General features: G+C 37.6%; 1 protein-coding gene across 1 annotated transcript in view; it reads right to left on the reverse strand.

Moving 5' to 3' along the window:
* VTA1 (vesicle trafficking 1) overlaps nucleotides 1-8,867 on the reverse strand; it is an 81,897-nt gene extending 73,030 nt beyond the window's left edge. The window contains exon 1 of the mRNA XM_033235284.1: nucleotides 8,631-8,867. Within this exon, the coding sequence (XP_033091175.1) occupies nucleotides 8,631-8,742 (112 nt within the window). The 5' untranslated portion in view covers nucleotides 8,743-8,867. The remainder of the gene's footprint in view (nucleotides 1-8,630) is intronic.
* Nucleotides 8,868-12,641: the final 3,774 nt, after the last annotated feature.

The raw sequence follows: 12,641 nt of genomic DNA on the forward strand, positions 1-12,641 counted from the left end.
ACAGTAGAAATGAAAGATTTCCTAGAAAACTCTACTATATCAACAACGGCTCAAGAGGAAAATATTTTTCTAATGGAAGAAATTGAGAAATGTAACTTCCCCCAAAAGTGCAAAGCTGTGTTGAATCAATGACTTTTTTTAAATCTAAAAAAAGCGATAAATCTGCTGCCTTTTTAACCCAACTCACATTTGAGGAAAAAGAATAAAAGAATAATTTTCGCAACAATATCTAAGAAACCAGAGTAACATTGTTACTAAAAATCTCAAAATGATAACATAACTACAATATAGTAAGAACTCTCAAACAACAATAATGAGCAAAGACATGCAGACATTTTACTGAAGATGATATCCATATGGTAAATAAGCACACGAAGAAGTTTTCAACTTTATCAGCTATCAGGGAAAGAAAAATTAAAACCACAATGAGGTATCACTGTACCTATTAACACTAAAATTAAAAACAGTGACACAAAATGCTGGTGAGAATGAAGAGAAACTGGATCACTTATCATGCATGTGTTGCCAATAAGAGTGTAAAATGGTACAGCTGCTCTGGAAAACAGTTTGACAGTTTCTTATGAAACTAAACATGCAATTACCATATGACCTAGCAATTGCATTTTTGGGCATTTATCCCAGGGAAATGGAAACTACTAGAGCTGCACAAAAACTATATGTGATTATATTCACTTTATTCATAACTGTCACAAATTGAAAACATATTAAATGTCTTCAATGATTGAACTGTTACACTATAGTACACACATACCGTGAAATTCTACTGAGCATTAAAAAAGGAATAAACTTGGATAAATCTCCAGAGAGTATGCCAAATGAAAAAAGCCAACAGCACATTTTAAATGATAAAATTTTAGAAATGGACAACTAGTTACTGGCTACCAGGGGACGGGGGTGAGGTAGCGAAAGGGAGAAGGTAGGTTATATTAATAAAAGGGCTACAAGAGGAATTCTTAACTATTCTCTATCTTGACTATGGTAATGGGTACAGGAATCAACACCTGACAAAGCTGTTTAGAACTAAATACACACACACACACACACACACACAAATACATGTAAAACTGAGGAAGCCTGAATAAACCAGTGAATTGTACCAATGTCAATATTCTGCTTAGGGTATATTATTAGTTTTTTAAGTTCTTTTTGAAACAACTATTTCAAAAGAAAAACTTTAATTAAAAAAAAAAATGAAAAATTAATGGGATTCTTTCCAGAAATGGAGGGATGTTTCAAATATGAGAAAATTTACTATTTTGCTACTTACTATATTAAAAAGTTAAAAACATTAACTACATTAAAAAGTAAAAATTACAGTAAAAAAATGGCCAAAAGTAATTTGATATACATTATTTCAACATTCATTCCTGATTTTAAAAGAAAACAAGACCAAACAACTTCAAAATGTAGGAATATTAAGGTAATTTTAAAAACTGATAAAACACTAGAAAATTCCCATTAAGGCCAGAAGTGAATCATTTTTGGAAATGATAAAAATACTAGAAAGGAGAGGGCACAAGGTGTAAATCATATGATAATGACCTATGACTCAATCAAAAGTTTACTATAAACATAGTAAGGTAATGAGTTAAGACAGAGTACTGGGATTGTTTCCATTATGTTTTGTCATTGATTTGTGGTAGAACATTAAAAAAAAAAAAAAAAAGCTGTGAATTACTGTATAGTTCATTTATTCAATCAACAGGTAAGTTTTACAGGTTATCTATCATGTCTTAGATACTATATTAGGAGTTGGAAATTCAATGATCATCGTAAGACATACTCTTGCTCTCATACAGTTTACATTTTAGTAGACTATTCATAATATTTAGAGAGGAGGCATTCATTAAGAATTTATAAATTCCTGGCCGGGCGCGGTGGCTCAAGCCTGTAATCCCAGCACTTTGGGAGGCCGAGACGGGTGGATCACGAGGTCAGGAGATCGAGACCATCCTGGCTAACACGGTGAAACCCCGTCTCTACTAAAAAATACAAAAATCTAGCCGGGCGAAGTGGCGGGCGCCTGTAGTCCCAGCTACTCGGAGGCTGAGGCAGGAGAATGGCGTGAACCTGGGAGGCGGAGCTTGCAGTGAGCTGAGATCCGGCCACTGCACTCCAGCCCGGAGACAGAGCGAGACTCCATCTCAAAAAAAAAAAAAAAAAAAAGAATTTATAAATTCCATTTATGTGTCAGCTGGTAAAAAAAGAAAAAGATAATCCCTGTCCTCCAGGAGAATCAAGATTGAAAGATAAACAGATGTTTATATTATAACACATGTGATGAGGGGCACACAGGAACAATTCCTAGATCATCTTTAAGAGGTCATGAAAAATAATCTGTAGGAAGTAAAATTTGTACTGAGTCAGAAAGTGAGTCAAATTAATAGGAATGCAGAAGGATTCCTGGCAGAGGGTAGCACATAGCCCATGGAGCTTTTATGAATCAGCAAGTAGTTCAGCAAAAAAATCTTGAATTTTTTTCTCACAAAAAAAAAAGTTCCCTTGTTCTAGGAATTTATAAAATTATTATATGCTCTGAGAGTATAGAAATGTATCCCTTAACACGTTTTTAAGTTGATGTCTACATCTTTTCACAAGAAGGTTTCACAGGTACAAAAACTGATTTCTATACTTCATCAAATGTTGACAAAAGTTATACCTTTCAAACTAAAATATCATAGCAACTTGATATTTATCATGTTTTAAAATACAAAAAGTTCTTTTTTAAGAGTCAGAAATTGTACACTATTTTCTTCTTTTAACCCATATTTCCATTTACTTAGCCTACAGAATTTCATGTTAAAGGAACAGATTTGTATGCTCAAATTTTTACTTGATTAACATAACACATTTCTCTGCAACAAAAGATTGAAAATTGAAATTTAAATTTTTACAAAATTTCCTGTGAAATAAGGTGCTAGGTGTTAAAATCTTCTTCCAAAATTGAGTCTGCAATTGTTATAATACATAATTGATCAAAACAACAAAAATAACACACATTTCAATAATCATTAAATATAAAAAGTAAAATTTTATTGGCAATACAGCTTATAATGAATTAAATCAAATATTTATGTATTAATATTATTTACTCCCATAATGAGGAAGAGGACACTATTGGGGTTCTATTGTTATTTTTATAAATTTAAATTCACAAAAAATAATCCCCCCGAAATCCCAGTTTTTCCGACGTTACACAGCAAAATCACCAAAATCTTTTTTTTTTTTTTTTGAGACGGTGTCTTGCTCTGTCACCCAGGCTGGGGTGCAGTGGCGCGATCTCGGCTCACTGCAAGCTCCGCCTCTCAAGTTTACGCCATTCTCCTGCCTCAGCCTCCTGAGTAGCTGGAACTACAGGCGCCTGCCACCACGTCCAGCTAGTTTTTTGTACTTTAGTAGAGACGGGGTTTCACCGTGTTAGCCAGGATAATCTTGATCTCCTGACCTCGTGATCTGCCCGTCTCGGCCTCCCAAAGTGCTGGGATTACAGGGTTGAGCCACCGCGCCCAGCCAAAATCACCAAATTCTTTAAATTATTTCTGGGTTATAGGCTAAAAACCATATAATCATCTATCATCAAATATTTTAAATAATTTATAAACTGACAAATTAGGCCGATTTTAAAATTTGTTTAAAAATTAAAAAGGGTTTTTTACCCCACCATTACTCATTTTCTTAATTCCTGTGAGGTATGCAAAAATATATTACAAAGTTTCATCATCTTCTTTCAATCAGAGCCTTCTTATTCATTGTAGGATGCAGAAAAGATTGGGAAAACTTGAAATATTTGTTCCAACGTCCCTCAGCAAAAAAAAAAAAAAAAAAAAAATTGTAACAAATAAGGTTTAATCTTATCGGTGACTTTATTTTCTTCTTTCTCTTTCTCTTTATTCTTTTTATTTATTTATTTATTTATTTATTTATTTTTTGAGATGAAATCTTGCTCTTGTTCCCCAGGCTGGAGTACAATGGCACAATCTCAGCTCACTGCAACCTCCACCTCCGGGTTCAAGAGATTCTCCCACCTCAGCCTCCGTAGTAGCTGGGATTACAGGCACCTGCACCACGCCCAGCTAATTACTGTATTTTTAGTAGAAACGGGGTTTCACCATGTTGGCCAGGCTGATCTTGAACTCCTGACCTTGGGTGAACCACCTACCTTGGTCTCCCAAAGTGCTGGGATTACAGGCGTGGGCCACCGCGCCCGGCCAACCTGTTTTAAATGTATTTCCAGAAGAATAAAACAAAACAAAAAAACTCAGAGCTGAAGATTTTAGCTTATTTAGTTTAAAGAGAATGTCTACCATACTGTTTAAAAGGCACTGTCAGTTGCTAGCGCCAAACCAATCAGCCAAGTAAGAGTTACTTTTTCAGAGAAATACAACTTAATATTCCAGTTGGAATGTCAATTCATGTCCCCATTTTATTTCTGAATTCTAATTCTAAAATAGCAATAAGCTGCAGAGCCTTGCAGGAGCTTGCTTGGATGAAACAAGGTACTCTCACCTTCAGTATTTCTCCTTTGTTCTTGGTTTTGCTCTCAACTCAAGAATGGTATTCTTTAAAAGGCATGCAGAATGAGGCGGTAAGGTCAACTCATGAAAATTTTTATCATTTTGAGAATTCAGAATACTGCAACACAGGACCGTTTTTAACATGAGGCATTACCCTTAACAGATATATGTATAAATGTAAAAGACTCTGAAAGTCTGAGATTTCCCACCGTGGTCCCTCCATGTCCCTGTCCCTACAGCTAATCTTCCTCACATCTTCTTGCACATGACCTTGGCCCCAAACTGTTACTCCTCACCCTCCTGATAAAATCCAAAATGACCTAACAATGGCTGCTAATATCCCAGAATAACTCCTCCCTCTTCTGAGATCCACTGACCCACTGCTCCTGAAAAGAGACAAACTCCAGGTGACTCCCTGCATCCCCCATATACAACTCCAGGTGACTCCCTGTATCCCCCATATACAACTCCAGGTGACTCCCAGCATCCCCCTTATATAAAGTTCCACGCCCTTACCCCCTTTCCCCCAAATTAGAATGTTCTTTTGGAACCTTTCATGCTTAGCATTTTTTTTTTTTTTTGAGACGGAGTTTCGTTCTTGTTGCCCAGGCTGGAGTGCAATGGCATGATTTCGGCTCACTGCGACCTCTGCCTCCCGGGTTCAAGTGATTCTCCTGCCTCAGCCTCCCACGTAGCTAGGATTACAGGCACGCGCCACCACACCCGGCTAATTTTGTATTTTTAGTAGAGGCGGGGTTTCTCCATGTTGGTCAGGCTGGTGTTGAACTCTCGAATGAAGTATTTATTCTTTGCTCTGGCTGGTTTTCTTCAATGTAAGACCAGGAAAGATAGGAAGGTCTATCCAATGCCTTAATTAATGGAGGCTTCACTGACACCGGTAATTTGAATTGTCTCTTTTGTCTGGACACCTTGGAGGATTTTCCACCTTCTCTTTCAAGGCAATACAACATAAAAACACTCAGGATGCCTGAGAGTATGCCGTTCTCCATTAAAGTGGGAGAAAGACAACTGTGAACAGGATGAGGAAAAGATAAGCAGCATGTTATATACTACTTTGCTACCCTGATCACAGGAGCTTTGTCAAGATCAGTTTTTGGAAGGAAAACATGGAAGCCAAGAATTGGAAAATTGATTCCTTTGGAATTATTTGCCTACTCCAGTTTGAAGAGTGCTGGTCTAGCCTGACTAGCCCACAATTGTAAGGAAAGAAGTCACCATGAGCAGTGTTCTGTTGAAAAGCAGAATCAGACCCACAAATACAGCAGCTACAGATGTTATCAAACAGCAAATATAAATTGATATATTTAAAGTGTTCAAAGAAATAGAGTGTTTAAAAAATCAGTAACAAGAAACTATCAGAAATGGCCAGGTCAATATGAAACAAAAAGACAGCACTCAAATAAAAAATTAAAGTAGAAATTCAATAAAAGGGTTAAACAATAATACACGGGGAGGTGAAGATACATCTCAAGAAATTACACAGAATGCAGCACAGAAAAACAAAGAGATAAAAAAAAAATTACAGAATCAAAAGACAAGGAAGTTAAATGGGAGAAGGGCAAAACATGTCTAATCAAACTTTCACAAGAATAGAAATAGAAGCAACATTTGAACAAATAATAGTAGAGAAAATTTTCCAAGATTGATTAAAAACACCCATCTACAGATTTAGAATGCCAAAGTCCCAAACAAATACACAAAAAGAAATTAAAGCTTATAAAATCAGAAGGTTAAGTCCTAAGAGATTCATACATTGATAACATTTTTAAATTAAGAACTTTGGAACATCAAAGGTCTTCATAGAGTGAAAAATGAAACTGAAATGGGAGAAGATATTTACAACACATATAACAAATGATTAACATCTAACATTATTAAGACAAGACTGTGACAGATAAATGGGCAAAAGTAATAAACAAGCATTTCAAAAGCGAATCACAAATGGTTAATTAACATATGAAAAGATGCTAAACCTCATTAAGACTCAGAGAATTGCAAATTTTGCTCCAATGAGACACTACCATTTCACACTCACCAGATTGTCAAAAACTAAAAAGTTTAATAAATCAAATGTGGTGGGCATATTGGTGTTCATTTTATTATTCCTTAAACTGTCTGCACATTATATATGCTTTCATATGCACGTTTCATAACTAAAATTGTTAAGTGTCACCTGAGCAATAAAAATATTTCTTCGTAAGCCTGATGAGAGCAGTTTCAGTGAAATACTGGGCATGAAAACCAGATTGCATAGGCTGAAAGGCTCTACAAGGTAAAGGCGTAAAGCTAACTTACAGACAACTATTTCAAGCTTACCTATGAGGCTGGAAAGGCAGAGCTGCAACTTTAGGGAATGTCATGGTGAGATGTTCTGTTTTATTTTTAAATAAAGGAAACTGGATTAGGTTTAGAAACATCTAGAGGGAAAGGACGACAATGAAAAAAGTGTCCCTGGTTTGTCACAAAGATACATAATACAGGGATCAGGAACAGGAATTTCCTTTAGGGATGAGAGAGATTCTTTGTCCTTATCCCATCATTCCTAAGCCCCATCCACTCCAGTCACAATGGTCTACTTGCTCCTCCTCCTAGCAAGCCTCTACCTCGGGACTATCTATATCCTCTATGGAGAATACTCTTCCCCAGATGGTGCAAGGCATGCCTTTCACTCTTTTCTTTCCCCAGATGTCAACTCAGTGAAGTGTTCCCTGACCACTATGAAACTGAAATCCCATCTGCACTCCCTGCCACCACTACTCCTGATACTCTTATTCCTTTTCCTTGCTCTGTTTGTCTTCATAAGCTCTTAACACTCCACGTATGATAGACTTTATATTGTTGAAACTCTCTACCTCCATTGTATGTAAGCTCCAAAAATGCAGCAACTGCAGTCACAGCGCCAACTAATGCTTGACACAAAGGTAGCTCAATTAACACATACTGAATGAATATGGACCCTGCTTGAGGAAACTGAAGAACAAGTATAATGGAAATGATGCTGTAAGATTTGAACAAAATGAAGTAACACACAGAGAATAATCAATTTGTTGCCCACAGAAGAGGTGACATTTGGGTTACATCTTGAATCATGAATTTGCGAAGTGCAAGAAAAAGGTGCACATTCCAAGAGTGGAACATGGGAGGTCTGAAAGGGCCTTGCACATTTGAGAAACAGGGTACATTTGGAGTATGGTACAGATAACAGTGACCAGATTTTAACTAACCTTACAATCTACACAACAAAGGACGCATTATATCCAACTTCTCAACTCTAAAAATCATTTTCTGAATTATAGTTGTTCAGTTACTTGTTTTATTTTGCAGTAACGAGTACAGAATACAAAATAAAGTTAACAAAGAATTACCGGAACTACTCCCTTTACTCACCGCAAGTTTGAGCAGAGTTAATCTATGTATTTTTTTAACCAAACTGTAAATTAAATGTATAACACTCAAAGTGCAAATACTGCTTTCAAAGGTCTCAACAGCAAGTATTATTCAAAGAAGTCAAAACTAAAAATTCTGTATGGCAGGAGAGAGCAGTTGGGTGGGGAAAGGGGAATGGTCAAATTCAACCACTTATTTAGTAGCAGATACTCCCCATTTAACCATCTGAGTTTTTGAATGGGCTTGCATGCTGTCATAAATAACTTTCACTTATTACTATGTATTCAACTAGTCTATCATCCTTTTATCCACATCACTACTTCTTTCGGACACTCACCTTCGTTTTAAACCTAATTCGATTTATTTTCAGGATTCCTATTTGAGACAGGAGGCTCTTGTGTGTTACATACAGAGATAAAACCTTGGAAGATCGTATTTCACAGTTCAAGAGCCCGTGTAGTCAGTACTGGAGTATTTAAGCACAAGATGGGGGAAGCAGTGGACGCCCTAGTGCTTTGGGATTCCTACTGCCAGTGGGTGGGGACCCAGGAAGTTCCCTGGGTAGACTGGAGGTCAAAGCTCAGGTTTAAAGCCGGGGGGCGGGGCAGCCCCAAGAACCTCGGAGAGGTGTGTGGGCCCTAAAATGCAACTGGGAAAGGAGGGGCGCGGCCACTCGAAAAGACTCACAGTAATAAGCCACCACAGGGTCCCGCTTGTCATGCTCCTGAGCCGTCCTCAGATGATGCTGTATGCTCTTAAACTGTGCGGGCAGCGGGGGCAGCGGTGCAAGCGCGGCCATCTCTTCTCAGAACTCACCACTTCCTACTCGCGCGCCACCGACACTTCCGCTTCCGCCTGGGCGGTAGCGCGCACGACCGTTCAGAGCAAATCCTGCCCGCTCTTCCGTTGCTGAGCGTCGTCAAGACAACTACGGATCCCCAGCTGGGACAATTTCAGTGTGTTTGGCTGTCGGCGGTTAGAGCCCACAAAACACTGAGCATTTTGGCGCCTATGCCGCGCATGGCGCTAGCGCTCTCTGCTGGTAGGAGGGAGGGTTTTTGTTTTGTTTCGCTTTTTTGTTTGGTTTTTCGTTTGTGGCAAAAGGAAGGATAGAAAAGGAAAAACAAGAAAATAATGTATGTTGACTGGGAGAAAGTGTAAAGGCAAGAATAGCCTTTGGTGTCATTCAGGAATTACCACTTCCAATTAATATTCCATGTTAATATTCCATATAATAGTGTCCGTTAGAAGCCTTTTTGATTTTAGAAGCTTTAATTTCAGTACTTGCATGAGAGATAAATAATGTGTTTAAATTGTAAATTAAATTTTTCTGTGTTGATATACTGGATAAAATAATCAGATTTCGCCCCAACTTAAACACTAAACACATGAAGCGTAAAGAAGATTGAACTTTTGTTCTCATCTGTCTAGTATGTATTTTAGTGAATGAATAACCAGTAGATCACCTTTTTTTTTTTTTTGCCTGGAAAGTGACTAACAATTTGCAAAATATTTTCATATTTATTATCTTTTCTTAATGTAAGATAGGGTGTTTGGGACTTTTTCAACTCTGGTAACTCTTAACCATTGTACAGTAGGCATCAATTTTTCCTTCTACCCTCAATGACTTCAATTCTCTTCCACTCCTCTCCATCCCATACTTATATACTTCAGGACTGTACACTTATTTACTTCCTCAAATAACCTTCTTCTTTATTTTATCTCAGTCCTCAGTTTTGAGGATTCATCTTAAAACTAGTTTGCACTGAAATCACACTATCCCCAAGAGCCAGAATCTCCAGCTCGGAAATTCCCCTCTGCCTACTATTTTCTGATCACTCTCTCACGCCCATAAGAAACCGCTCCATGTCCTTCTTTATATTATCCCACTCCACATACGTTGTCTAGACCTGTTTGCAAAGTCCATCATCTTATTCTGGGTCGGGCTTTTTTACTCAGTTCTGTCTTCAGGACTAAAGTTTGCCAGTCTCTTTCTCATTTGCATACATTCATGCGTACTCTTATTTGCACACCCTCATGAGCAGGACTGAGGGAAAAATGAGAAAGTGAAGTGGTTGGAATTGGATTTTACTCTCTGATCTGCCAATATATGCTCTTTTCTTTTCTTTTCCTTTCCTCTTTTCTCCTTCCTTCCTTTCTTTTTTTATTTCTTATTTTATTTTATTTTTTTAGACAGGTTCTCACTCTGTCACCTAAGCTGGAGTGCAGCACACTATCAGAGCTCGCTGCAGCCTTGAACTCCTGGGCTCTTGCCTCAGCCTCCTGAGTGGCTGGGACCACAGGCACATACCACCATGGCTAATAATTATTATTTTGTTGCCTAGGCAGGTCTTGAACTCCTAGGCTCAAGTGATACTCCTGCCTCGGCCTCCCAAAGTGCTGAGATTACAGACAAGAGCCTCATACTGTCTTCTTTCTAAATATGCTACCCCTTTCATGAGATGATAATTGATTTGATGGAGAATAGTACAGACACAGTGTTAGTGTAACACACATTGAAATTAGGCTATGAAACAAAGTAAATATTAATGACCATGAGGTTGCTTTTTCTTGTTTTACTACGATATTTTACTAGAAAGACCTAAATTCTTCTTCTCCATTCATCTCAGACCAGTTTCTGAAGGATCTGACATCACCCTCCAGGACTGGGCTAGAACCTTGGCAAGTAAGGGGAGGGCAGAGCTGTAGAACAAAATAGGGGGTGAGGGCAACCATAGGAAGAAGAAAAGGGTGAGGAACTAGAGCTGACAGGTGTTTTGATGGGAAAAAACTTTTTGTACCATTCCCTAGACTCTATGTGTGATCATCTGGCAATAAAAATATTCTGTGTCAGTTTGGTCAGAACCATCTTGGTGGCAAATGACAGGGCATCAGTCAATGTAATCAGGATAATATATCTATAGCTGTATCTTTTTAATATACTATATGTGGTAGAAATTTGGCTTCCAGTATCATGAGACTTACATCCTATTATTTTAGCATCCCCCTAAGTAGAAATAATTTTTCCTTAAAAGTTCCAGCAGAAGAATGATAGGGAAGACCCTGAAAACTTGGTTAGGACCATTTGCCACCCCATCTGCCCATGGCTGGGACATGTAGACATTATAAACATTACATTTTATGTTTTAAACATGGATATTTAGTTGTTCTGCACCATTGAATTACATTAGCACATTTAAAACAATAAGCTAACTATATGTGAGCAAACATATTTCCAGTCTCTTGATTGTTCCCATTCCATATGCCTATCTTCATGCCTGGTCTACATGATTTGGATTATTGTACCTTTAAAGAAGTCTTCAGAGTATGTAGTGTAAGCCCTCTGTCTGTTTTTGCTTTTGTTTTTGTTATTTTTTCCTTTGCTTTTTCAAAATTGTGTTGGCTATTCTAGGTCTCCTGTATTTCCATATAAATTTTAGAAACATCTTGTCAATTTTTATATAAGTTTCCTAGGATTTTGACTGGAATTATATTGAATTTACAGATCAGTTTATAATGACTAAAGTTACAAATAAGTAAGACTTCCAAGCCATGGCTGTGACATGGTTTATTTTTCCACTTAAAATGGTGCAGTGGCTCACGCCTGTAATTCCAACACTTTGGGAAGCCGAGGTAGGTGGATCACCTGAGGTCAGGAGTTTGTGATCAGCCTGGCCAACATGGTGAAACCCCGTCTCTACTAAAAACACAAAATTAGCAGGATGTGGTGGCACATGGCTGTAATCCCAGCTACTTGGGAGGCTGAGGCAGGAGAATCGCTTGAACCCGGGAGGCGGAGGCAGCAGTGAGCCAAGATTGTGCCACTGCATTCCAGCCTGGGTGACAGAACGAGACTCCATCTCAAAAAATAAAAAATAAAAATTAAATAAAAATTAAAATAAAAAATCTTTAATTATTTTCATCACTGTTTTGTAGTTTTCATTGTGCAGGTCTAGCACATATTTTGAAAAATTTATCCCTATGCACTTCATGTTTTTTGATTCCATTGTAAATGATTTTTTTACATTTAAATTTTATTTTTTATTACTCTATAGAAAAATTATTCTTCATAAGTTTATTTATTTATTTATTTAAGAGGCAGAGTCTTGCTCCGCCACCCAGGCTAGCGGGCAGTAGCACAATCATAGCTCACTGCCACCCCAATCTCTTGGGCTCAAATCATCCTCTCATCTCAGCCTCTGGAGTAGCTGGGACTACAGGCAGGCACCACCATGCCTAGCTAATTTCCTTATTTTTTGCAGAGGAGGGGTCTTGCTGTATTGTCTAGGCTAATCTGAAACTCCTAGACTCAAGCGATCCTCCTGGCTCCACCTCCAAAAGTTCTGGGATTACAGGCGTGAACCACAGTGCTTGGCCTACAAATTTAATTTTCTGGAACATTCTTTAGAATTTTCTATGTACGTGATCACGTCTGTGAATAAAGATATTTATCATTTTGCAATTTATATATTGTTTGTGTTATTGTACTTATTGAATAAATATATATTTAGTATGTATATGTTTATTTTGTTTTTGTCTTATTGAATTTTAGTTCAACGTTAAACACACGTGGGAAAAGTAGAGAGCCTTGCCTGTTTTGAGACTACAGGGGAAATTGTTAATTCCTGTAGGTTTCTTTAGATGCTATTTATCAAGCTTAGGTAGATCTCATTTAAAGTGAGAGGTTTAGGGTTTTTG

The sequence above is a fragment of the Trachypithecus francoisi genome, unplaced genomic scaffold (genome assembly GCF_009764315.1).
Source record: "Trachypithecus francoisi isolate TF-2019V2 unplaced genomic scaffold, Tfra_2.0 Lachesis_group15, whole genome shotgun sequence".
NCBI classification, from domain to species: domain Eukaryota; kingdom Metazoa; phylum Chordata; class Mammalia; order Primates; family Cercopithecidae; genus Trachypithecus; species Trachypithecus francoisi.